The sequence below is a fragment of the Parambassis ranga genome, chromosome 2 (assembly GCF_900634625.1).
Source record: "Parambassis ranga chromosome 2, fParRan2.1, whole genome shotgun sequence".
In the NCBI taxonomy this organism is placed as follows: domain Eukaryota; kingdom Metazoa; phylum Chordata; class Actinopteri; family Ambassidae; genus Parambassis; species Parambassis ranga.
The window spans coordinates 35714083-35741693 of record NC_041023.1 but is presented as its reverse complement, the minus strand read 5'-3'; the positions used below and the strand labels follow the sequence as shown (position 1 = coordinate 35741693).

Below are 27611 nucleotides of genomic sequence, written 5' to 3'. Positions count from 1 at the left end.
TGTGAAATGTTTGATTTGATCAGACTGAAAAAAAAACACATTTTCAATATTTACAAACCCCCACAGACAACACTGCACCGAACCCTCAGATTTAATATTTATGAGAAGTTTGTTGTCTGAGACAAAATGTTCCAGCTGGAATCAGATGACTGTGCTGTGACATCATGTCTTCATTAACATAAAGACATCGCTGACATCATCTGTCCAAACAGGTGAATTTATGAAGGGACACAGCTTTCATTCATTCCTGAAAATCCTCATATTGATATAAATATTTGTTTATTCTATTTTCCAGCATGTAAACATGTTCAGGCACAATAAGCATCTGTATAAAAATATAGAAAATATAAGAAGACAATTATATGAGACATTTCTCTCATGTGATAAACATCATGAAGTCTTTGGTGCTGAGCGAGGTATGCAGATGTATAAATACAAATATATATGACAGATATCAAAATGTAAAGGAGGCCCTGCAGGGCCACACCCAGAAACTTAAAAAATGGCCTGACTGCTGCAGACTAGCAGACCGCTCACCAGGTACTGGTTAGTTTAGTACATATGAGCAACAAGCTCACAGGCATCTGTAAGTAGGACTCACCACAGACCAGTCAGTCTGAACAAGTGCCCTGCCTTTGGTCTGAAGTCAGTACAGGCCCTTGGTCTGAAGTCAGTACACACACAGAGCAACGGCAGGCAGCTGCTAAGTAGGTCTAAGGTTAGTCAGTGAGTGTGTTCATCAGAAACTGGTTAGTGTCAGGCTGGTTAGCAGGATGAACCTAACTAGTCCTTCTTCTTCCTTCTCCTACTTCACAAACACTGTGTGCATGTAAATGCAGACGTCTGACAGCGTCAACACATTCTGATTCACACGCTTCTGCCTGAAATGTGCTGTGCAGTAATGATGACAGCTGTGCAGCTCCCGTTCAGACGGGTCATAGAACGGAAACAGACGCCGTTCAGAGACGAGCTGCAGACAGAGGCTGATGGGTTCCCTCCATCTCTAACTTTTCATCTAAAAAAGGACCTCAGGGTCTGTTCTGTCTGCTACAGCTCTACAGTCTGATCTCACCTTTCATTCAGCTCTGAAAACTCCTGGAACTCTGTATTTAATTCACACACACACACCTCCTCTCTTACCCCTTGTCTGGAATCCACTTCCTTGACTCAAGACAGGGGTGCATCCTATTGAGTCGCCTGTGTCCCACACAGGCGGCTCAACAGGATCTCAGAGTATACTTGGTTCACAGGTCCTCTGACATGATAGGTTGGGGGGTGAGACCCTGCCTCCTGGTCCGTGTCCAGCATGGCTGACTGGCTGCTCAGCTCGGGTTCAGGCCTGGTCCTGTTGGCTTTGGACCAGCTCTTCTCCACCTGAGCAAACAGAGGAGGGTCAGCTTACATCAGCCGCTGAGAGGCCACAACACAACCCTGATGACGTCACCTCGTGAAAGTGGCAAGCACAGCGCCCCTGCAGGAACTCCTTATATCGGCCCATCGTGATGCTGAATGTGTCGATCGCCTCATACCCATGATGCTCTGCAGTGGCAATGATGTCATCATTCTCTCTGGACAGGTCCTGAATTTCTGTCTGAAAAATGAGAGATCCACATGAAGTTGTGTTTGTGTGGAGGCAGCAGTTGTTTTGAGAGATTTAAAGTGACAGCACAGAGTTTTATGTAGTGATGTCTCTGTCCTAGAAAGGGGGGGGGGTGGCTTTAAGAAAACAGGAACTTACCAGACTGAGGGAGCGAATCCCGTCAACAGGAAGATGGAAACCCATCCCCAAAGATTTCACCACCACTAGGATGTTACAGAGAGACTCCCTGAGGGGGAAAAGGAGAGAGGGACCTCATGTTGTCATAGTAACCAGATCTCCAAAAATTCACCTGTTCTACAGCATGAGAGGAGGAGCTGAGGGCTCAGCTCAGGGAACCATGTTTACCTGTCCAGCACCTCTACGACTGTCCTCAGGTGATTCGTATTGAGCCACTGGACGCCGCCCACCACCAGAACTGTCCTGTTCGAGTTGACCAGAGGTTGTGACCTTTACAGAAGTTATTAGCTTAGACATGGAGCAAAAACATCCAAACAGCTTCTACTGTGAAAAGATGCACCAGTAACTCCCTCTCACCTGTGGAGCAGCTGCAGCAGAGCCTGTCTGAAAGTGGGTCTCTGCTTCTTGTCCAACCAGAACTGAGGGTAATACGAGTAGCTGACGAGCGTCCGTCCTCTGTTCAGGTTCCCGTACACAAGCATGTCATGGGCCTTCCCCCAGTCCTCCAGACTGGAGTTCACCCGCTCCATCAGGAAGTACATCATACCACGATTGGTCGAATCCCCAATAAACATCACCTGAGAGAAGGGACGACAGGTGAGACAAACATCAGAGACAGACGGAAGCTGGACCAGCTCAAATGTTGGCCGCACCTTCCTGTCCCTCATACAATCCTGTAGCAGGGGACCATCTACCAATCGGTGATAACAGCCGTCTGGGTGCCAGGAAATCCTCCTCCAGTCACATGTCCTGTTGTCAGAACAGCTCAGACATGGCACCACCCACCGACCTGACAGACAGGTGAGACAAGGTCATGTGACTGCAGTTTGAAATTCTAATTTTAATTAAGATCCAGAAGCAGGATGTCTGACCTGGAACATGTCCAGAGCTGCAGGTTTGAACTGGATGCTGAGACATGACGTGAGGCTGAAGGCCGCAGGAGTGAGTGGGGTGGACCAGCAGGCCGCAGTCCTGGAGGGGAAATCAGGGAGGAAGCTTTGTTGACTTCACACGTAGGAACAGTTTTATTTCAATGTGTTATTACTTAACCTGCAATGATGTTAGCCTGCTAAGGAAGCTAACCTAGCTAATATTTAACCATCTGAAACTACAATCACGATCGTAATTGTAGGAGCCATGAAGTTAACGTGTAATTGCCTTTGTTTGTCGCTAGATGGCAGGTTAGGGTTGGTGGGTAAGGCTTAAATGAACACGGGTGATTCAGGTGAGCAGATCAGACAGGTATGGGAGCTGGGAGGTCGTACGGTTTTTACAGCTGACACGTTTTTTCTGTTTTGTAATCATGATCAAATACTTTGTTAACAATAAACGGGAACCTTACCCAAAGAAAAAAACTCAAACGATAAACAAATCTGTAACGTTAGCTAGAGGCTTCCTGTCCTACTTTCTTCTTCTGCTGTCACTTTTGAATCAAAGACTCTTCTTCTTTTCCTCTTTTGTGTCACGAATCTACATTGAGTATCACCCCCATCTTCCACTTCTACTCAGGGGTTAGAGGTCAAATAAAGCCAACCGGCTCAGTTCAGGGGCCCCGTGGGAGCCGCCACGTCTGGGCCCGACTTCACAGAAGCCGCCATTATACACACGCACCGACTCACAAACGCTCCCTCACTCTTTCTGTTACTGTAGGCTTCATCACAGCGGTGCCACATTCTGCACGGCAGCGCAGCAGCTCGCAACAATGTGCGACAAGAAAACTTAACAGGGATTTTCTTGTTCATACCTGAGCTCAGTGTAAATGCCCAAACAGGTGGGACACTGCTCTGAGATCAGCCCGCCAAAAAAACAAAAACACCGCCGGCACGCCGCTGCTGCCTTTCATCCCCCAGCGACGGCCCCGTTTCAGGCGTGCTGCTGCCACGTCGCCTGACTTCATCTGTCTGCAGCTCCACACAAACATCCACATTTAATTCGGAACTCACTGTGAACATACAAATGAGCTCCTTCCCTGCACGTCATACATGAAAGTACAGAAAAAAAAAGTTTGTGAAAAATACACAAAAACATATATATATAAATGAATAAACTGCTGGAAGCTTTCAGAGAACCTTAGAAATATCAGTAGGAATGATCTGGTCGTATTGTTTCAGTGGCACTTTATTATTCTCTATTCTCTTTTATTCTTTTATTTATTTTATAGTTTTTAGTTTAAATATATATGTGTATATATGATTCCTGGCTGCTTCTTCATATCACCAAACAATGAGCTTATTAGCTTTGGTCTAATGTTTCACATTTTTTTACATTCTACTCACAAAGTCTTAAGGTGATCCTGTTGTTTCTGTAACTTTCAGATCCTTGTTATTCAAGCTTCAATAATCAGCAATCAATGATCTAATCATTAAGGGGCAGCAGTGGCTCAGTGGTATAGCAGGGTTGTATAACCTGAACGTTGGTGGTTCGATCCCAACTCCTCCCTAGTCATTGTTGTGTGTCCTTGGCAAGACACTTCACCCGCACTGCCTCCAGTGCACTCACTGGTGTGGCGCGCCTTGCTGGACACTGCTTGGCAGCAGCCTTAAAAACAATTTCCCTCAGGGATTATTAAAGTATCTAAAATACAAAAAAGAGCGAAGTGACGCTGCCCCTCACAGCTGATCGGTTGACAGGTTGTAAATACCAGCAGCAGTCAGCTGTGAATCATCAAACCAGAACAGAAACACACTGATAATCCTCTGATCAACAGGCCTGATCTGGTCTGAGACTCCAAGTGAACCGGGCTGGTAATCCAGATCAGTGTTCATCAGGTCGCCTGTGGAGGCAGAGAGGCGAGGCGGCCGAGCCCAGAGCAGAGAGAATCAGGAATTTACAGCTCGGCAGAAAACAGCAGATTCAGACCTGCAGAAAGTGAAAGACGTGGTTCAGCTGCAGCATGAAGCAGCGATCTAGTTAAAATCAACCCTAACCTCAGCAGGACATGTGTGCATGTATTAACCAATTCAAACCAACCTAAGAGACTGATCATCTGTTAATCCCGTCAATCATCAAAACTAAAAGACATTAAGCTAAAGCTCTGACTGTAACATGGGAAACGTTACGGTCACAATGCAGTTCCTCTAGGAAGCGCTCTGCAGACGCTCCTGAATGTAAAATGACTTTGGTTTAAATCAGGCCAGTTCTTCTACACAAACGGGGGCGAGGTGTGTTACTGTGTGCAGGCTGTGATCTCATGTCGTCACGCTGCAGATAAACTGAGAGAGAAGAGGAGGTCAAAGGTCACACAGCCTCTGCCAACACATTTTGTTCTGTTTAAGCGAGGAATGAAAAGCTGCCGCATGTTAACGCTTCACATCCTGGAGCTCAAAGCAGTCGAGCTGAACTTGAGTCTCTGCTGGGTCAGAAACATCCTGCTGATCTGTTCTCAGTCTGGTCAACGAAAACAGTGACAATGGGTGACCTGATGTCAGACCAGATTCAGAGAGCCACATCCCCAGGAACTACAGTCACCATCAGCAGGTCCTCTGACAACAAAGGGTACCTTTCTTCTTGTAACACCACTGTGAGCCACTAGGTGGAGCAGTGAGTCAGTCTGTCCTCCAGAGAGGTAGAATCAGAGGTGTTGGTGTCTCTGGTCCAGAAGTCCTCCAGCAGCAGCCTGTATGATGGTCTGCTGGATCAGCTCCATGCTCTCTGCTGGCTGCAGGAACCAGGCTTCTAGTCCTCCATGCTGCTGATGACTTTGTGTGAGGAAGAGGAGGTTCCGTGCTCTCTGCTGGCTGCAGGGACCAGGCTTCTAGTCCTCCAAGTTGCCTGATGACTCTCTGTGAGGAAGAGGAGGCTCCGTGCACAGCCGGCCGCTCCATCCTGCGCTCTCCCTGAATAAATGTCTCCTATCCGGACTCGGCAGTGGGAGTTCAGAGACCACTGTGTCTTTGTCCTCACAGAGACGTGGCTCAGAGACAGAGTTCTGGACGCCTTCGTCGAGCTGGACCGGCTGGTTTGGTGCTGACAGACAGGCAGCTCTATGCAGTAAGGCTCGCCGTGGTGGCTGCTGTGTTTACATCAGCTCAGTTCCAGCTGCTCCCTGGTGGAGCAGAGGCTCCGCTCCACAGACCAGCTCTCTGCTGTGTTCTACACTGATTTAATGAGAGAACAGTGGGTCCATATAAACTCTGTGATTGGCTGAGCTGATCATGTGAAGGTGTAACTGCAGAAGTCAAAAACTTTCAGGAATGAAGCTCAGCCGCTTCCATCAGATAACAACTTCAATAACACAAAGAGGAAATTAAAGCTGCAAGCAGCGATGACGGGCCCTCGCAGCCCTTGCGGTCCACGGGAGTCGCAGCTGCCGCCTCTCCTATTGTCCCACGACTTCTCTCCCACCTGTACAGAGTGTGCAGAGTCAAATGTTCAGCATGACTGTAAAGTTTCATCTACATAGGATGAAGTATGTAGGAGATGAAGACAAAAATACATGCATTTCCTGTGTTGGCGAAGGGTCAAGTTCGTGGTGGCGCCACAGCCAGACCGAATGACGAAGTGCTGGGTTTTTGAGAATGTTTGGTCCGTAATGCGTTAAGAGTAACCAGACCTATTTTCAGCTGTATTGGACAAATCGGCTAGGAGAAGTTCGCAGAAGTGCAGGGAGAAAAAAAATGCAAAATAGCATGGTTTTTCCAAAATGGCAGACTGCCTATGCGTTATAGAGGATACCTCCAAGAGATTTTTTTTCTCGCCTACAGGTGTTACATATGTGTACCAATTTGCATGTGTGTAGGTGAAACTACAATCGACTGTCAATGTAGGGGGGGGCGCTGGCGAGCCATGTGGCCACGCCCACATGTGCATATGGTCATATCAATCTGTTCAGAATGACAGGCTCAGCATGCCTGATTTTTTCATCCACATTGCATGAAGTATGTGGGAGATACAGCCACAAATACATCAATTTTCTGTGCGGTGTCGAAGGGTCGAATTCGTGGTGGCGCCACAGCCCGACCGTATGACAAAGTGCTGCGGTTTTGATAACTTTTGGTCCCTGACCCCTTAAGGGAAAGGGCACCAATTCTCAGCTGGACCGGGCAAGTCCCCTACGAGAAGGTTGTTAGAGTGCCGGGAGTGCAAATTGGAACATGGGGTGATTTTGTCAAAATGGCGGACTTCCTGTACGTCATGGAGTTTTCGTCAAAGAGGCTTTTTTTCTTGTCACAAGGTGATACATCAGTGTACCAAGTGGCAGATCTGTAGCAGTTGGGGTGAATATTTTCACACGCCACGCCCGCCAATGGCGACAGTGCCAAGTCGCGATTTTTGCCGGGGGACAATTTTGTGCCAAATTTGTAGAGTTTTTGAGCACGTTCAGGGGGTCAAAATCACAAAACTGTGGGCGGAACCAGAATCAAGTATAATTAAAGCTGCAAGCAGCGATGACAGACCCTCGCAGCCCTTGCGGTCCGCGGGACCGGCAGCCGCCGCCTCTCCTATCGTCCCACGACCTCTCTCCCAGCTGTACAGGCACGAGCCGTGGTCTGCAGGGCAGAAGAGTACAGCAAAACACACATGTACAAAAGACAGGTCCTCCGGCCAGTAGATGGCGCAGTGACTGTAGCATAGCAGCATGTCAAGCTGTGCAGCGTCCGATGTTCAGCAAAGTTGCATCCACATAGGATGAAGTGTGTGGGAGATACAGCCAAAAATACATCTATTTCCTGTGCGTTGGCGAACGGTCAACTTTGTGGTGGCGCCACGGCCAGACCGCGTGACGAAGTGCTGCGTTTTTGATAACTTTTGGTCCCTAAAGGCTTAAGAGTAAGCAGACCAAGTTTCAGGTGGATTGGAGAAATCCTCTAGGAGGAGTTCGTAAAACTGCGGGGAGTGAAAACTGCAAAATGGCGCAGTTTTTTCAAAATGGCGGACTTCCTGTACGTTTTAGAGGATACATCCAAGAGACCTTTTTTCTTGTGTAGAGGTGATACATATGTGTACCAATTTTCGTGTGTGTAGGTCAAACGGGGAAGCAGATCTCATTCCAGGGGGCGGTGCTGAGCCATGTGGCCACGCCCACATATGATGATGAGGTGATATGAAAAGGTGCACAGGGGCTGATGTCATGATAGAGTAAGAGGCAGGTAGGATGAACAAAGCAAGAAACACAGAAGATTTCTCTATGGTGGCGAAGGGTCACCTTTGTGGCGATGCCCCGCCCACACGTTGAAACATCGAGCTGCGTTTTTGATAACTTTTGCTCAGCCATGTCAGAGACAAAATCTCAGGTCCGCCAGAGTATTTCCCTAGGAGGAGTTCGTTCAAATACGAGGTGTGGAACATGGATAATCAGCCTGAACACAATTCAGACCGCCAGTGGGTGGCGCTATGAGAGTTTGTGGTCATTAGCATATCAATCTGTTCAGAATGACAGGCTCAGCATGCCTGATTTTTGTCATCCACATAGGATGAAGCATGTGGGAAATACAGCCACAAACACATCCATTTCCTGTGCGTTGGCGAAGGGTCAAATTTGTGGTGGCGCCACGGCCAGACCGTGTGAGGAAGTGCTGCGTTTTTGATAACTTTTGGTCTCTGACTCCTTAACACCAATTTTCAGCCATATCAAGCAATTCCCCTAGGAGGAGTTCGCGAAGTTCGCCTTTTTTTCCAAAGGCATGTTTCCTGGCATGAGGTGATACATCAGCGTACCAATTTTCACGGTCGTAGCTGTTACGCTGAATATTTTCAAATTCCAGGGGGCGCTGTAGAGCCATTTTGCAAGTCACTGTCGTGGCGACAGTTTCAGATCGCCATTTTTCGCGAACCAGACCCGTGTGCCAAGTTTGGTGAGTTTTTGAGCATGTTCAGGGGGTCAAATTTGCGTCGAATGACGCGGAAGAAAAAAGAGAATAATAATAATAATTAAAGCTGCAAGCAGCGATGATCGGGCCCTCGCACTCTGCACGACCGCCCCCTCCCCGTCATGCTGTCAATTCCCACCCCCGCTCCCGCCACGAGCTGCGGCGATTTTGCCAGCGGTGGGAAAAAGCCGGCATATAGAAGCAGAGATGTGTCAGTGCAACAAATCTGTCAATATATGTAAAAAATGTTAGTGTGCAGTAACCTCCTCTTTACAGTAGGTCTGTATAACATGTAAAAAATTTGAGGATTTTAGGAGCATCCTTGGTGGAGTTATACCATCTACAGTACCCTATGTGTCCACTGGGTGGAGCCAGACACCATGAGAATAGTGGAGACCTGTCTGTGCATCAAACCTCAAAAAACATTTGATTCATACATGAACATTGTCCAGAAGCAGTTACTTCCGGTTTCCTGTAGGTGGCGCTGTGCAGGTGACTCATGAGCATGCAGACGTGTGGGGGGACGGACCGTTATGAAATGAAAAAAATTTGAGGATGTTAGGACGATGCACGGCGAAGTTATAAGCAGTTGAAGTTTCATGGGGAAGGTTCGACAGTCGCCACCGCCACGGGCAGCCTGATACAGGAAACCAAACAGGTGTCTCTGTAGGACTTAAAATCTGTGATCCTCATTTGGCTATGTAATGACAGGGAAGGATTAAACAGAGTGCATGTCAGTGAAGAACATGGCACTTCCTGTCTCCCCCACAAGGAGCGCCATGAGCGGGACAGATCATGATGACATAGAGACGTTCAGGGAGGGGCTCTGACCACGTGCAGAAAGTTTGAAGCCGTTTGGAGCAAGTATGTAGGAGAGAGAGCTGTTCGTGTATGAATGGCGAAGTGACGCCACAGGGACACGCCCTTTAACTTAGAGAAAACCTTTTGATAACTTTTGATCAGCATGGTCTCTAGGTGACAGCGACCGAATATGAAGTCAATCGGTCGAAATCCCTAGGAGGAGTTTGTCTGCATACCAAAGGTGGAAATCGCTGAAATTTGACCGCCAAAATCAAAATGGCTGACTTCCTGTGTGGTCTAGATCAATGATGCAAGAGACTGTTATGTGCGTCTTGACATGTTCTGTGTGTGTGCTGATTTTTGTCTTCCTACTCCAAAAAAACCCCTATGGAGAGGGGTGTTTAAAAAATTCAAGGGGGCGCCATTGAGCCAATTTGCCCCACCCACTTACGCAACCCCCATCAGTTGCTAGGACATGAACACATGAACGTGTGTATGAATTTTCATGATCATAGAAGGTCGTTAAGGTCATTAAAAACTCAAACATAATCTCATGGCGAAGGATCGACAGTTGGCGCGCTGCCACACAGACGCCATTGCATGCAGCTTCACGGTCTTCATAGTGTAGCTTCACCAACTACTTGGGAAGGTCCTAGAGGTGAAATGAAGTTGATGCTGTCAACTATGTAGGAGCAGTACACGTAAGAGTAAAAAGAGGTCATTTCCTGTTACCAGCAGGGGGTGCCACGAGTAAGTCAGGGTTTCAACATATGGAGGCGTTCAGGGCGGAGCCCTCGTCATGCTCATAAAGTTTGAAGATGTTTGGATAAAGTATGCAGGCGTGAGAGCTGTTCAAAGGTACATGGCGAAATCATGAATTGTCGCCAGACTTTGGCCAGCCACAGAGGCCACGCCCTGTAAGTTAGAGAAAAGCTTTTGATAACTTTTGATCAGCAGGTCCTTTAGGTGACCTCCAGCAAATTTCAGGTCAATCGGGCGACAGCTCTAGGAGGAGTTCGCTCACATACCAATGGTGTAAATCGCCAAAATCGCCAACTTCCACCCAAGATGGCGGACTTCCTGTTGGGTTAAGGTCATGGTGTCAAGAGACTTTTTGGTGCGTCTCGGTATAATAAACGTGTACCGATGTTCGTGCAGCTATGTGAAACTATGCCAAAGTGCATGAGTTTTGAAAATTTCAAGGGGGCGCTGTAGAGCCATTTTGCCCCGCCCATTTGCAGCGACCACAAAATATTGCAATTTTCGCCACCCCTGATGAGTGTGCAAAATTTGGTGAGTTTTCGTGCATGGCAAAGGGGCGAAAAAGGGCGGTTTAGAGGTGCAAATAATAATAATAATACCAGCAATTACAATAGGGCCTTCGCACCACTTGGTGCTCGGGCCCTAATAATAAACACAGCAATTACAATAGGGCCTTCGCACCACTCGGTGCTCGGGCCCTAATTAAAGCTGCAAGCAGCGATGACGGGCCCGAGCAGCCCTTGCGGTCCGCGGGACCAGCAGCCGCCGCCTCCCCTATCGTCCCACGACCTCTCTCCCAGCTGTACCGGCACGAGCTGCGTTCTGCAGGGCTGAAGAGTACAGCAAAACACACATGTACAAAAGACAGGTCCTCCGGCCAGTAGGTGGCGCAGTGACTGTAGCATATCAGCATGTCAATCTGTGCAGTGTCCGATGTACAGCATGACTGTAAAGTTTCATCCACATAGGATGAAGTACACTCAACAAAAATATAAACGCAACACTTTTGTTTTTGCTCCCATGTTTCATGAGATGGACTTGAAGATCTAAACTTCATTCCAGATACACAATATTACCATTCCTCTCAAACATTGTTCACAAATCTGTCTAAATGTGTGATAGTGAGCACTTCTGCTTTGCTGAGATAATCCATCCCACCTCACAGGTGTGCCACATCAAGATGCTGATCTGACATCATGATTAGTGCACAGGTGTACCTCAAACTGCCCACAATAAAAGGCCACCCTGAAATGTGCAGTTTTGTCTCACAGCAAAATGCCACAGATGCCACAAGCATTGAGGGAGCGTGCAATTGGCATGCTGACAGCAGGAATGTCAACCAGATCTGTTGCTCGTGCATTGAATGTTCATTTCTCCACCATAAGCCGTCTCCAAAGGCGTTTCAGAGAATATGGCAGTACATCCAACCGGCCTCACAACTGCAGACCACGAGTAACCACACCAGCCCAGGACCTCCACATCCAGCAGGTTCACCTCCGAGATCGTCTGAGACCAGCCACTCAGACAGCTGCTGAAACAATTGGTTTCCATAACCAAACAATTTCTGCACAAACTGTCAGAAACCGTCTCAGGGAAGCTCAACTGCATGCTCGTCGTCCTCATCGGGGTCTTAACCTGACTTCAGATCGTCGCCGTAACAGACTTGAGTGGGCAAATGCTCACATTCGATGGCGTCTAGCACGTTGGAGAGGTGTTCTCTTCACGGATGAATCTCGGTTTACATTGTTCAGGGCAGATGGCAGACAGCGTGTGTGGCGTCGTGTGGGTGAGCGCTTTGCTGATGTCAATGTTGTGGATCGAGTGGCCCATGGTGGTGGTGGGGTCATGGTATGGGCAGGCATCTGTTATGGACGAAGAACACAGGTGCATTTTATTGATGGCATTTTGAATGCACAGAGATACCGTGATGAGATCCTGAGGCCCATTGTTGTGCCATACATCCATGAACATCACCTCATGTTTCAGCAAGATAATGCACGGCCCCATGTTGCAAGGATCTGTACACAATTCTTGGAAGCTGAAAATGTCCCAGTTCTTGCATGGCCAGCATACTCACCGGACATGTCACCCATTGAACATGTTTGGGATGTGCTTGACCGGCGTATACGACAGCGTGCACCAGTTCCCACTAATATCCAGCAACTTCGCACAGCCATTGAAGAGGAGTGGACCAACATTCCACAGGCCACAATAGACAATCTGATAAACTCTATGCGAAGAAGATGTGTTGCACTGCATGAGGCAAATGGTGGTCACACCAGATACTGACTGGTTCTGAGTCCCCAGACCGCCAATAAAGCAGAAACAAAATGCACATTTCAGGGTGGCCTTTTATTGTGGGCAGTTTAAGGTACACCTGTGCACTAATCATGATGTCAGATCAGCATCTTGATGTGGCACACCTGTGAGGTGGGATGGATTATCTCAGCAAAGCAGAAGTGCTCACTATCACACATTTAGACAGATTTGTGAACAATGTTTGAGAGGAATGGTAATATTGTGTATCTGGAATGAAGTTTAGATCTTCAAGTCCATCTCATGAAACATGGGAGCAAAAACAAAAGTGTTGCGTTTATATTTTTGTTGAGTGTATGTGGGAGATACAGCCAAAAATACTATTTCCTGTGCGTTGGCGAAGGGTCAAGTTCGTGGTGGCACCACAGCCAGACCGTGTGACGAAGTGCTGCGTTTTTGATAACTTTTGGTCCCTAATGCCTTAAGAGTAACCACACCAAGTTTCAGGCGGATTGGAGAAATCCCCTAGGAGGAGTTCGGAAAAGTGCAGAGAGTGAAAAATGCAAAATGGCGCATGGTTTTTTCAAAATGGCGGACTTCCTGTGCGTTTTAGAGGATACCTCCAAGACACTTTTTTTGTTGTCTAGAGGTGATACATATGCATACCTATTTTCGTGTCTGTAGGTCAAACGGGGAAGCAGATCTCATTCCAGGGGGCGCTGCTGAGCCATGTGGCCACGCCCACATGTGACGATGAGGTGATATGAAAAGGTGCACAGGGGCTGATGTCATGATAGAGTAAGAGGCAGGTAAGATGAACAAATCTAGAAACACAGCAGCTTTCTTATGGTGGCGAAGGGTCACCTTTGTGGCGATGCCCCGCCCACACGGTGTAACATCGGGCTGCGTTTTTGATAACTTTTGCTCAGCCATGTCTTCAGAACCAGGTGACAAAATCACAGGTCTGTCAGAGTATTTCCCTAGGAGGAGTTCGTTCAAATACGAGGTGTGGAACATGGATAATCAGCCTGAACACAATTCATACCACCAGTAGGTGGCGCTATGAGAGTTTCTGGTCATTAGTGTATCAATCTGTTCAGAATGACAGGCTCAGCGTGCCTGATTTTTTTCATTTACATTGGATGAAGCATGTGGGAGGTACAGCCACAAACACATCCATTTCTTGTGCGTTGGCGAAGGGGCAACTTCATGGTGGCGCCACAGCCAGACCGTATGACAAAGTGCTGCGTTTTTGATAACTTTTGGTCCCTGACCCCTTAAGGGCGAGTGCACCAATTTTCAGCCATATCAAGCATGTTTTTTTCAAAATGGCGGACTTCCTGTACATCGTGGAATTTTTGTCCAAGAGGCTTTTTTTCTTGTCACGAGGCGATACATCAGTGTACCGAGTCTGAAGTCTGTAGCACTTGCGGTGAATATTTTCACACGTTAGGGGGCGCTGCAGAGTCATGCGGCCACGCCCGGCAATGGCGACAGTGTCAAGTTGCGATTTTCGTCGGGGGACAATTTTGTGCCAAATTTGGTGAGTTTTTAAGCACGTTCAAGGGGTCAAAATCGCGATAATATTGTGTATCTGGAATGAAGTTTAGATCTTCAAGTCCATCTCATGAAACATGGGAGCAAAAACAAAAGTGTTGCGTTTATATTTTTGTTGAGTGTATGTGGGAGATACAGCCAAAAATACTATTTCCTGTGCGTTGGCGAAGGGTCAAGTTTGTGGCGGCGCCACGGCCAGACCGTGTGACAAAGTGTTGCGTTTTTGACAAGTTTTGGTCCCTAATGCCTTAAGAGTAAGCAGACCAAGTTTCAGGTGGATTGGAGAAATCCTCTAGGAGGAGTTCGTAAAAGTGTGGGGAGAAAGAAATGCAAAATGGCGTGTTTTTTCCAAAATGGCGGACTTCCTGTGCATTTTAGAGGATACCTCCAAGAGACTTTTTTTCACGGCTACAGGTGTTACATATGTGTACCAATTTTCGTGTGTGTAGGTGAAAGTGCAACCCACATGTCAAAGAGGCTTTTTTTCTTGTCACGAGGCGATACATCAGTGTACCGAGTCTGAAGTCTGTAGCACTTGCAGTGAATATTTTCACACGTTAGGGGGCGCTGCAGAGCCATGCAGCCACGCCCGCCAACGGTGAAAGTGTCAAGTCGCGATTTTCGTCGGGGGACAATTTTGTGCCAAATTTGGTGAGTTTTTGAGCACGTTCAAGGGGTCAAATTCGCAATACCGAATGACGTATAATAATAATAATAAACGCTTGCATTTCAATAGGGCTCTTGCACCATTCGGTGCTCGGGCCCTAATAAGAAACGCATGAATTTCAATAGGGCTCTTGCACCATTCGGTGCTCGGGCCCTAATAATAAACGCTTGCATTTTAATAGGGCTCTTGCACCTTTCGGTGCTCGGGCCCTAATTAAAGCTGCAAGCAGCGATGACGGGCCCTTGCGGTCCACGGGACCAGCAGCCGCCGCCTCCCCTATCGTCCCACGACCTCTCTCCCAGCTGTACCGGCACGAGCTGGGGTCTGCAGGGCGGAAGAGTACAGCAAAACACACATGTACAAAAGACAGGTCCTCCGGCCAGTAGGTGGCGCAGTGACTGTAGCATATCAGCATGTCAATCTGTGCAGTGTCCGATGTTCAGCATGATTGTAAAGTTTCTATTGGATGAAGTATGTGGGAGATACAGGCACAAACACATCTATGTCCTGTGCGTTGGCGAAGGGTCAACTTCGTGGTGGCGGCACAGCCAGACCGTGTGACGAAGTGCTGCGTTTTTGATAACGTTTGGTCCCTAATGCCTTAAGAGTAAGCAGATCAAGTTTCAGATGGATTGGACAAATCCACTACGAGGAGTTCGTAAAAGTGTGGGGAGAAAGAAATGCAAAATGGCGTGGTTTTTCCAAAATGGCGGACTTCCTGTGCGTTTTAGAGGATACCTCCAAGAGACTTTTTTTCACGGCTACAGGTGTTACATATGTGTACCAATTTTCGTGTGTGTAGGTGAAAGTGCAACCCACATGTCAAAGTAGGGGGCGCTGGCGAGCCATGTGGCCATGCCAGCATGTGCATATAATTACACTCAACAAAAATATAAATATTATATTATATTTATATAAATATTATATTTTTGTTGAGTGTATATCAATCTGTTCAGAATGATAGGCTCAGCATGCCTGATTTTTTGGATCCACATTGGATGAAGTATGTGGGAGATACAGCCACAAAAACATCCATTTCCTGTGTGTTGGCGAAGGGTCAACTTCGTGGTGGCGCCACAGCCAGACCATATGACGAAGTGCTGCGGTTTTGATAACTGTTGGTCCTTCACCCCTTAAGGGCAAGCACAGCAATTTTCAGCCCAACAGAGCAAGTCCCCTAGGGGGAGGGCACAAAATCACGGGGAGTGCAAATTGGAACATGGCGTGGTTTTTGCAAAATGGCGGACTTCCTGTACGTCGTGGCATTTTCATCCAAAAGGCTTTTTTTCTTTTCACAAGGCGATACATCAGTGTACTTAGTCTGAAGTCTGTAGCACTTGCGGTGAATATTGTCACACTTTAGGGGGCGCTGCAGAGTCATGTGGCCACGCCCACCAATGGTGACAGTGGCAAGTTGCGATTTTCGTCGGGGGACAATTTTGTGCCAAGTTTGGTGAGTTTTTGAGCATGTTCAGGGGGTCAAAATCGCGATGCCGGAGCCGGAAGAATAATCAAGTATAATAATAATAATAAACGCTTGCATTTCAATAGGGCTCCATCACCACTCGGTGCTCGGGCCCTAATAATAAACACTACAATTACAATAGAGCACTCGGTGCTCGGGCCCTAATAATATTTCCTTGCATTTCAATAGGACTCTTGCACCATTCGGTGCTCGGGCCCTAATGAAGACGAGACTGAGGACGTGTAACATGACACACACACACGGTCCTGAAGATCGATGTTTTAAATAACTCTCAACAGACATTTGAATCTGTGTGTTACATGTTAAACTGTTACATGTAATCTGTGTGTCACATGTGAATCTGTTACATGTTAATCTGTTACATGTTAATTAAGATTAAGAGTACCTTTATTAGTCCCACAATGGGGAAATTGCATGTTAATCTCTGTCACATGTTAATCGGTGTGTTACATGTCAGCCTGTGTGTCATAGCAGTGAGGGGTTCCTGTGTGTTGTGTTGCATTGGCAGCTTTAAATGCAGGAATGCAGCTTTGCTCTGCTGCCTTACACTTTAGTCATGGCAGTAATGGAGAACAACACAAGATTAAAAATCACCACCAGTGATTTCACTGCCACCTTCTGGTGGAGCACACAGCTTGTTACAACACCACATGAACTAGACCAGGGGTTCTCAAATTCTGATATCTGAGGGCCAATTTATGAACCTGACACTGGACTGAGGGCCGCCAATAAAAAAAAAAGAAAAAAAGAAAAAAAATACATGTGTATTAAATTTAATGACCCAGTTGCATCGCTTCAGTTTACATTTGTTGGTCTGTATCCAGTAATGTGCAATAAACACATATGGGGAAACATTGTTATGCACAAAAAATCCCTGGGGATTAGAGCTGGGCGGTATGACCAAAATTCTAGATCACGGTATTTTTACATTATTATAACGGTTTCCAGTATTTGACAGTATTTTCTCCCCTCATGCATGACGTGTTAACTGCATTGCCCTGTTCCAGGTCATGAGAATTGTACAAAAAAAAAATCCACATTAGTATTACAGGTAATACAGCAGGGCTGTGGGTTATTACTTAATATCCAGTAGTATCGTGATTACTTGAGGGTTTTTCCACAATTACGATTAAAGAACGCTCATTTTTTTTGTTTTAAAAATAATTATAAATAATTGGGGAGGGGGGGTAGTTAAATTATACTAAGCTTCACGCGTGGCTTTGAGTGAAGGCAGACTAGATGAAGGAGGCGGAGTGACGTGACAGAAGCTTGTTAAATACTCCACGAGGACAGAGAAATCTGTTCGTGTTCCTGAGGTGGCAGAAATAAGAGCAAGATCCGTTTGGACCGGACTTTTCATACTTCATGAGAAACGAGTGCAGAACTCCTCATACGGAGCGCACGCAGCGCTACACACATACAGGTTTTGATGCTGTTTCGCTGCTAATCATCGGCAGAAGCAGCAGTTCAGGTGAACATGTATGAAGCGGAGATATTTGGGGAAACAGGCAAAGCCGTGAAATACCAAACAGTAGCAACATCGTCCTGCTCCTGTCAAAGATGTTTGTTCACCTCTTTTAACCGCTGCTTCTGCTGCTGTTTAGCGTCTCCAAAAGTCTCCAAAACCTGTTTGTGTGTGCGCGATGTGCGCTGAGAGCAGTGTAAGGAGTTTACACACGTTCCTGCTTCAGAACGTCCCCTGTACATTCTCACCGACAACTCCACTAATACCTGTGCTCTGCTCCATGCGTGAGCAGCGGTGCAACAATTAAAAACGTCCCCCGTGAAACAATTTACTACCGCGCTGAGTTCCGGACATTTTAGGTCATTTAAAATTCATATCATAACACAAATTCACATAATTCATTGCGGGCCGCCATTGGCCCGCGGGCCGCACACTGAGAACCTATGAACCAGACGAAGTCTGTTTCCCGAAATGATTCCATGACAGTTTCTGCTGGTGGTTGCTTGCCGTGCTTGCACGAAGTTATAGAAACATCGACAGAACATATGACCATTTTTTTTGTTGATAATATTTAAAATGAAACATTTTTGATGACAGATGGAGAAACAGTCATGCCCATAGTCATGTTTCAGCTCTCTGAGGCTGTGTGGCGTGGTGAAGGGAAGGAGCCACTGGAATGTATTTAAAGCCACATCTGTTTGCTCCCAGCAGACACCAGCCTGAGCAGAATATCAAGAAAGCAATGGTTTGCTGCCAACAAGTTTACAACGTGAGCAGAGACCTAAAGCCAATCAATGATAATCTGATGAAGACATCCTACAGAAGCACATATGAAATCAGCTGACCGACCTGCATGAAGCTACACATCACATGATCTCCAAACATGGGCAGGCTGGGCCGGTTCTCACGGACCACGTGGACAGAGTAGATCGTCATGACGGTGGGCTCTGGCTCTGCGTCATCTGTCACCAGGATGCTGATCCTGCTGTGGCCAAGGCCAACAGGGTAGTTTGCCATCCTGATGGGAAAAACTGTGATAACCTGGTCTGTGAGGTCAGAGGTCAGATGTCAGACGTCAAGGGTCATCCCAGTCTCACCTGGGACCTCTGTGCTCATCTAGGTGTACACTGCAGGCCGAGCTTACAGGCTCCGGCCGGATCCGAACTGTCACGGTGTCAAAGGTCACCTCAGTGTGGTACTCCTTGACCCAGGGGCTGAAGGGTGGAGTCAGGGTGAGGGGGGGCTCGGTGTAGATCTGCCTAAGGTGGGGGTCCAAGCAGGCACCTGAAAGGAGAACCAACCAATCACCATCATAGGGTTTTCATGGCAACTGGACAAATGTGATCAGAATGTACTTGTTCGAACAACCATCAGTGGACAGACCAAGCGGCAACCTTCGGGGCTCAAAGTTGAAGCCCATGCGGAAGTGTCAAAACTTGTAATTCACGCCGCAACTGCTGGGGGCTGGCTCCAAAAGCGAGTAATTTCCCATAGACTCCCATGTTAAAATGGCCGACTTCACAGCAGAAAATAACATGTTTACAGCCTGGTACAAAAACCACTCTGGTCTCAGATGATAGGTTCTCTTCTAGTGTCAATTGTAGGGGGGGTGAATTTTTTTACAACTCACTCGTTTCAATTGTATTCGGACTTAAAATTACGCATAATTATGGGCGTTGCTGCTTGAGTGACAGACAGTTGACGTATCACAACGTGAGTTTCCTGCTTCCACGATCGCCCGCCCCCCTAAACCCCACTCGTGCTCCCCCTCTTTGTCCATATTTGGAGTTTTGGCGGACGTGACGCTGCCAACATGGCGGCGGTCATCAATGTCCCGGAACCTCCCACCGAGCCTCAGAACGGCTCTTCAGAAACAAACGGGTGACGTCACGGAAGCTCTGTCCATAGTTTTTACTGTCAATGGGACAGACACAGGGAGACACATGTAATACCAAAGACTGACCTGCAGGTGGTGCCATTTTCTGCAATATAAACCACCTTTTATTGTTTTAAACAAACACCACCCTTGCTAACTTACCAGACCTCCAAGAGAGTAAAGTCATTTTATTTTGAAATTCTCACAGTATCTCACCTTCGTCCTGTGAAGAAGAAAAAGCTGACTGTTGACTGGTTAGCGCGTCTGTCTCCTCTGTCCTGTAGGAAACATGAAAAATGAGGATGTGGGGTTTCAAACACAATGAACTGTCTGACAGCTGAAACCTTCTCACCTGCAGCTGTTGTTCGCTTGGAGCTCGTAGTAACGCCCGATCCTGATCAGCAGGTCAGAGGCACCAAGTGAAAGTGAGGAGGACGAGGAGACGCTGGGATACAACTGCTGAGACAAAACTCAGACTAACAAAAACCTTCTCACAGTGCAGTCATTAACATGACGGGAGAGTCAAACAGGAAGTGACAGAGGTCACCTTCCAGTCTGAACACTCCAACATCAAAGCAACAGAAACGAACCAGCTGAAACGGTGATGGCATCTTCATCTGCTGCTGGAACAGGGACAGAAGAAGGAAGTCATGTTCTGACAGACAGATGCCGCGTGTCCCTCTGCAGCCACCATACTGAACACGTACAGAAACACACACAGACACAAGTAATGAACATTTTGTCAATAATAACTGGAAACAATAATGATGAAGGTCCCCATAGAGGTCATCTTCATTCAGAAGGGTGGAGCATCTGGTCTTGTGGAGTCCACTTAAAGACGTGTCTCTGCTCCTCCATCAGCTCCATCAGTTCTGTTTGGTGGGAAACATAATTTGTATGTGGTGGAGGAGTGTGTGCATACGGCCCTCCCACGCAGCGCCCGTCACACACAAAAGGCTGACAATGCAATTGTATTGCAAATTGTGTGCACAGTCGTGGTTACCTGGCCCAACGAGCTGATAATGTTCAGGGAAGAGGGCGTATAGCATGACAATAGATAGAAGATTAGTGTAGCTGACTGTGGCAGACCTCTGGTCTGTGTGAATGTAATTCTGTGAACATGTGGATGAGTGTCTGGAATAATACATCCCGTCTCCCAGTGTTTATTGTGCGCGTCCAGCCACTGTAACGCTGTGATCAATACTGGGATTATTTTTTTATCGCCACCTTTTGGACAGGCACTCTCCTCTGTGAGCCGTGTTTCTCCTTCCAGGAGCCGTTTGCCAGCTGCTCATCTAAACTGTCCATCGTCGTTGTACTTCCTCCTTCTGTCCGTGTGTTCTGCACCTCTTGCGCTTCTCCACCTTCATCACGCCCACTAAAATCCGACCAATCACAGAATTGTTCTCGCACAGCACTGAGAGAAAAAGTTCTCCCTGGGCCATGTGTCCGAGAGAGATGCAGAACAGGTGCTCCAAGAGAAAAATTGTCATTTTGTGGGCATAACGTTGGCAGCAAGCAGCAATTCTCTGTTCTCGTGGAGTATGGATCCAGCTTAAATGTCTCCATACTGAACTGTGTTGGTCTGACTGACTGTGTCTGCTGTGTCTAACCACTATGACACTACAGGGGGGCTGTGGTGGGGGGACAGGTGGACAGTCCATTGGTCTTGCTGTGAACATTGACAGTGACTTGGAGTGAAGCTTCCTGGAATGGATGAAAGCTGCATTGTATGTGGTAGAAAGATGATGTTGGAGGCCACCACCTCTGTTAAGGAAAGTTACTTGACTCCTCTTTCAGACCATCTGTCCTCTCTGTCTAGGATGTGGACATTGTTGTCCTCAAAGGAGTGTCCTTTGTCTCTGAGGTGGAGGTGAACAGAGTCTTATCCTGAGGAGGTGGCTCTCCTGTGCTGAGCCATTCTTCTGAGTGGTTGTTTAGTTTCTCCAATGCATGTATCACATCGCTGTGTGTGTGTCCTGGGAGGGAACTGATGAAGCTGCTTGGAGGAGCAGCGAAATGTCTTGAATAAAACTCTACAAGTCCAGATGCCTTGCTTCAACCTGCTGAATGGTAACAATAATCCTTTAATTTAATCTCACCTGTCCTCCCTCTGACTGCGAGGACAGGTATGCGTTAATGGACAGGGGCGTGCGTGGCAGGAGGAAGCGCAGCGTGTCATCCAGAATCAGGTCTTTGGTGATCTGTCGGTCAAAGGTGTCTTCACTCAGAGCAGTGAAGGTGAACTCTGTGTGCACCTGCAGAGGAACACGTCACAGCGCCATCAGGTGGGGAAGGAGGACAACAAGCTCCTTCATGGGTTCAGACGTGTGATCAGTGAGGCCTTGCAGCGGGACTATAGCACTGCTCGCTGGTTCACGGCCTGTCTTTATTAAGTCTCTTACCTGAACGATTACAGGTGTGAGGGAGCCGCTGAAGTACAGAGTGACGGTGAGCAGCTGGAAACACAACAAACACCTGAAACACACAACAGTGACACAACCTCTGTCTCCTGTCCACAGAGAGCACACTTAGAGGTCTGAGCCTCCGTCTGATGAGCCCTCACCTCAACACTGAACTCTGTGAAGATGCAGGTCACTGAACTCACCTACTAATGTGTCGCGGCTCCTCATTGGTCGACGCTGCCAGCAACACCTCACCTATCACCTTCTTCACCTGCTCCAAAGCCTGATGGGAGGCCGTTGGTCCCAGCTGCTGCTGCAGGAAGTCTCTGAGCTGAGAGGAGACAAAGGGTTAACAGACAGCTATGTCAACAAACAAATGAAATCATTAGAAACCACGCACAGGTGTTTCACCTTCACTGGTCGGCCTTTCTGTTGCTGACTGGTTGTCACCACGCTGATGTCGTGCAGGAAGGAAGTCAGCGGGCTCAGTGAGGTCACTACGACGTACACGTTCACCACGGCAACCAGAGCAGAAGGCTCGACTTGGGCTCGACTGTCAGAGAAACACAAAGCTTTATCAGAGGTCCTCCAACAGAGACCTCCAGGTGGAGCTGGTCAGATACACACCTGTGCTGAGGGTCCTGAAGCTTCTGATTGGTTGTTCCACAGGAGTGTGACTTCATGGGTAAATCAGCTCCTGAAATACACAGACAAACTGCAGGTTAACAGTGATGTAACATCTAAGTAAAATATGTTCTGAATAACTTGATAATGAATAGTTGGTCATCTTCGCCTGGTCTGTCACCATGGTAACAGTAAGTCAAACTTTGTAAACGTAGCTGGAGCAAACTCACCTGACCGCTGTGTGACGAACCAACAAAGACCTCCACCTGCATCTGAAAACGCCTGCATGAGCTCAGGTATCAGATTCACCTGACCACACACAGACACACACACACAGGTCAGCTCTGATGTCATTAATCACCAGAGGTGACTGCAGGACAGGTAAGTCTCACCATCTGATGGCGCTGCAGGTGAGTGAAGGAGATCCTTCTCAGACAGCTGTGCTCTGAGCTGCTGAGACACAGCAGGAGGCACCACCCCCCCACACCTGTGACCATAGACACAGAGAGAAAAGAGGAGGAGGAGAGGGGGGCGTTACACCTGTAACCATGGAGACAGAGAGGGGCGTTACATCTGTAACCACGGAGAGAGAGAAGGGTGATTACATCAGTAACCATGGAGACAGAGAGGGGTGGTTACACCTGTAACCATGGAGACAGAGAGGGGCGGTACATCTGTAACCATGGAGACAGAGAGGGGTGGTTACACCTGTAACCATGGAGACAGAGAGGGGCGGTACATCTGTAACCATGGAGACAGAGAGGGGCGTTACATCTGTAACCATGGAGACAGAGAGGGGCGTTACATCTGTAACCATGAAGAGAGAGAGAGAGAGAGAGGGGGGCGTTTTTTCTGTAACCCTGGAGACAGAGAGGGGCGTTACACCTGTAACCACGGAGACAGAGAGGGGCGGTTACACCTGTAACCAAGGAGACAGAGAGGGGCAGTTACACCTGTAACCATGGAGACAGATAGGGTTGGTTACATCTGTAACCATGGAGACAAAGAGGGCGTTAAACCTGTAACCTGGAGACAGAGAGGGGCGTTACACCTGTAACCATGGTGACAGAGAGACAGTTGTAAATCAATATTTTGAAGGATTATTTAAAAAATAAAGGGTTTTCTTTGCATTGAAGTGTTAACATTTTAAACCTTTGAGTAACGTGTTGCTTTCCAAATAAAAACATTAACATAAAAACACAGAGAGAAGCAGCAGAGTGGAAACATGTGGAAGTGATTGTGGCGCTCACAGGAAACATTCTCTGTGGTTTCTGGAACGAACAGGCAGCACAGAGAAGAGGAGGTCTCACTCGTCCTGTTTTATCAGGAAGGTCTGTGAAAGGTTTGAATAAACCCATCAGAGTTTGTTCTGTGTTACTACATGAAATCAGAAACATGTGGGGGAGACACTGCAGAGCGCTGAGAGGAGGTACCAACAAATCCAGGTTATTGACCTGCTGGAAGACAAACACGCAGGTCTGAGCTCACACTTCTGGGTAAATATCCGCCCTCATAAAACTCGCTTCATGTCTGCAGCTCTGGAAACAACAACAATCTGCTCTCATTTCAGCACAAACACTTTTTCCAGTTTGTCCTCCAGCTGCTCTCAGGAAGTCTCCACCCAGTCACAGGAAACACTCTGAGCTCAGTTCACCGTGTTTTCCACACACACACACACATAGACAGACACACACACACACAGCAGGTTTTATTAGGCTTCTGTCTGCACTGAGAGGGTTTAAGAATAATCAGATATGTTTTTATGTGTCTGACTTTCTTCTCTGATCTTTCCTGCGGTGCCTGAAGGCATCACGGCGGTGTGTTTACCCTGCTGTGTTCTCAGGAAGCTGCTGGTCTCGGCGTATCTGGACATCTGGACCTTGTACTCTATTTTCTGAAGAACCTGCTGGTATAGCTGGACCTCGCTGTCCGACGGCAGGAGTCGGCCTGTCAGAACGATGGCCCGTCGATGGTGAGACAGGAGGTGGACCTGCAGAGACACCAGGAGGAGGAGGAGTTCATGTGTTGCAGCTGAAGACATCATCACTGATTTGTGTTATCTCGGAGTGAAAGATTTGGGTGTTTGTAAGCAGCATGTCACCCTCCTGCTGACAGATCAATGTGGGTCAGTTTGGAAGAACAAGTCTGTCCTATTTGGACCGCGCTTAGATCTGCAGCTACATCCTGAAAACCAGTTCCTGACACACAGATTCATCCAAACAGCTTTCAGTGGTTTAGACTCAGAGGCCTCATACCAGACTGATGAACCAAATCACATGACCCAAAACACACTGACCACATTCTCTCCTGTCTGTAGTTTAACTGTTGCTGTGAAATCAACAGTTACATTCCGACTTATACCTATTTATACTGTAATACAGAGTTTTGTTTCCAATGTATATATAAAATAAAAATTAAAAGTCTAAAGCATTGTAATGAGACTAAAATGTGTGTGTGTGTGTGTGTGTGTGTGTGTGTGTCAGCTGTATAAACACGCTGTTCAGGGTTACAGGTCTGGTCTGACCTGACAGAGCAGCTGTCAGTCAGGGTTTAGTGGTTCTGATCATTTCAGGGTTTCAAAGATGTTCAGTTAAAGTTCTTGGCCAGACTCCAGCTGTTAAATGGTAAATTAAATTATAAATTATGGGATGTTCCTTCATCATCTGGAGTCTAACACAACCACATGGGTAAGGTTTCCAGGGCTGTGGCTCTGTGTGCTGGTCTGTTGTGATTCCAGGTCGTATACTGGTCTGTGCTGCTCTGACTGGATCTAAAATAGACTCCTGGGACTGCGGGCCTCCTGTGGAGCTGCTCCCAGCAGTATACTGACTGGAAGCTGTGGACAGAAACCAGAGGACTCAGCAGCTGATGGCTGACAGCTGACAGCCACAAACCACCAACCTGCCGGATCCTGAGAAACTTCTTAGGTGTCTGAAAGGACACAGGACACTGAGATTCTAAAAGGTCTAAAAGATCCTGAGAGACTCAAAAAAGATCCTGAAAGTCCCTAAAAGACTCTGATTCTAGCTGTGAATCATGTGCTCATGTTTACAGTCTAACTGGTTATTGTGTGAGTTCATGTTCTACACAAAATAAAATGTGGCACTGCTCCTTTAAGGGACAGCATGTGGACAGGAGACATTTACTGCTGCAATAAAATAAACCAAACACTAACCAGCAGCTTCCACCAGCTGTGTGTGTGTGTCTCTCTCTCTCTCTCTCTCTCTCTGTGTGTGCGTGTGTGTGTGTGTGTGAGAGAGAGAGATTAGCACCATGTGCTTGTCTTCTGCCAGTTTACGCTCCATGAGCCGTCAGAAACAGGACCTAGTTGATAAATGGCACAAATATTTTCATCAGGGGACACAGACGACACTTAAAATATTGAGCACACATACTGAGGGGAGGGCCTGATCTGACTGGTCAGAGCTGCTGTAAGTGTTCCTGTGGTCACATAAAACTCATGATCTAAAAATACTGCAACAAAGAGCCTCGGCTAAGCAGGCACACATTCAGAAATCTGCTGTTTTACACTGTAGGAGGACAGACAGGGGGTTGGACAAAGATCAATAACCCTATAGGCTCAGGAAAACAAACATATTCTAAATGTTTGAACTGAATCATTTAACCCTGAAATTTTTAAATTTAAAGCAGCTTGAAGGTTTGTGGTGAACACTTCCTCATGTTTAAAATGTGAAGTGTGAAGATGAATTAATGCAGGTCACACGCGCGCGCTCACCTGCGTCTCCCTCTGCAGAGCCTCCACAGCAGAAATGAACTTTCTGGTCTCCATCAGGTCTTCATCGGTCTCTGGTTGCTGCTGCTGCGGACCAGACCGAACCCGGTTCCGGGCCACCATCAGGGTCTGGTAGAAGACACACACCGCCACACCGAGCAGCAGCAGGGGACCCGAGCAAAAGCGCCTGCGGAGCAGGATCCCTGCGCCACGCAGCAGGAGGCCGCCGGCCGTGGCCAGGACGCACCGCATGAGGGGCAGGCCTTCACTTCACCGTCCCGAGGGAAGCGCTGCTCATCTTCATCTGCGCCCTGTGTGCTGCTCAGGTTAGTGTGACGCTGTGCTCTGTCTTCAAAATAAAAGTCCGCAGTTTAATGGGGTGTGAGAAAACATTATGTAAAAAGTTCGACGGAGGAAAGTTTAGGCACGGCTGGTCCTACTCCTCTGTCCCTCGGGGTTTCACCACAAAGTGTCCATTCCAAAGACAAGTCCTGCAGACTTTAGAAGCCCTCCTCTTCAGCGGACACGGCGAGGTTCGCTCCAAAGCCGCCGATCTGCATCATCTTCTCCCGTGGATCATGTGGTACTGAAGTCCACCATATGACACTTCAAAGACAAACCTCCTCCCCCTATCCTCCCCCTCCTAAAGTGACTGGGTCAACTTCTGCGTGTCCTAAAAACTTTACCGTGAATTCACGGGGCCGCCGCGTTCCCGTTAGAACCAGGAGGAAAACACACGGGACTTGGTGCCGGTGTAGAAAACAAGCGCCGCTGTGTCGGAGCGCGCCTGGTACTCCAGCTGGTTCCAGTTAAAGCAGCAGCAGGAGGAAGAGGAGCCTCAGCGGTCAGATTACACTGCGCAGGTCGCTTCTTCTTCTCTGGTTTAACTTTCTGCGCACAAACAGGAGAAAAAGACGCTGCTTCTTCTTCTTCACTTTGTTGGCTGGAGGACAGTCGCTCTGCAGGAAGTCGGGCCCTCCTCCGCTTGCTGGAGGTATTTTGGTAACACACACATCAACAGGGTGTGTTTTTTTTTCTTTCTTTCTTTTTTTTTGGGGGGGTCAGTGAACAGCCAAACTTTAAAGAAACACACACACACAGACTCCAGCCAATCCCTGTTTGTGTAGCTCGGCCCACAGTGGGTCCCGAACGTCCCACATCTGGCCCAAATCCGGGCAGAACCAAACCACTTGTGGAAACTATTAGTCCACGTGTCATGTGACAGTCATTGAATCTGATCAGCCTCAATATAATACATGGTGGAGTGATCGGAGCGCAGTAACAGCCGACTGAGCAAAATGAAAATGGTTCCTCTGCTTCTCTCAGACCTGTGGGACGCCTCCTGGCAGGACGCTACCTGTGGGATGCTCCCTGTCAGGACACTACCCGTCAG

At 47.6% G+C, this 27611-nt stretch overlaps 1 protein-coding gene across 5 annotated transcripts; it reads right to left on the bottom strand.

Moving 5' to 3' along the window:
- Positions 1-257: 257 nt before the first annotated feature.
- On the bottom strand, positions 258-27222 carry cped1 (cadherin-like and PC-esterase domain containing 1). 5 transcript variants are annotated; one of them, XM_028394247.1, is made up of 22 exons: positions 26222-26332; positions 25758-25809; positions 24313-24475; positions 22878-22972; positions 22716-22794; positions 22489-22558; positions 22273-22414; positions 22065-22192; positions 21862-21934; positions 21559-21714; positions 20047-20151; positions 19809-19915; positions 19673-19734; positions 18678-18864; positions 18430-18598; positions 2650-2749; positions 2431-2567; positions 2135-2355; positions 1946-2047; positions 1739-1826; positions 1445-1591; positions 258-1374 (listed from the first exon to the last, which is right to left on the bottom strand). In XM_028394247.1, exons 2-22 carry the CDS (start codon positions 25788-25790, stop codon positions 1186-1188), a joined length of 2553 nt encoding a protein of 850 aa, XP_028250048.1. In that variant the 5' UTR covers positions 25791-25809; positions 26222-26332; the 3' UTR covers positions 258-1185. The 5 variants fall into 5 exon arrangements, with proteins under 5 accessions (XP_028250048.1, XP_028250027.1, XP_028250014.1 ...); XM_028394226.1 differs by lacking the exon at positions 25758-25809 and having other exon boundaries at positions 1946-2020; positions 26222-27222; XM_028394213.1 differs by lacking the exon at positions 25758-25809 and having other exon boundaries at positions 26222-27221.
- Between the last annotated feature and the right edge of the window lie 389 nt (positions 27223-27611).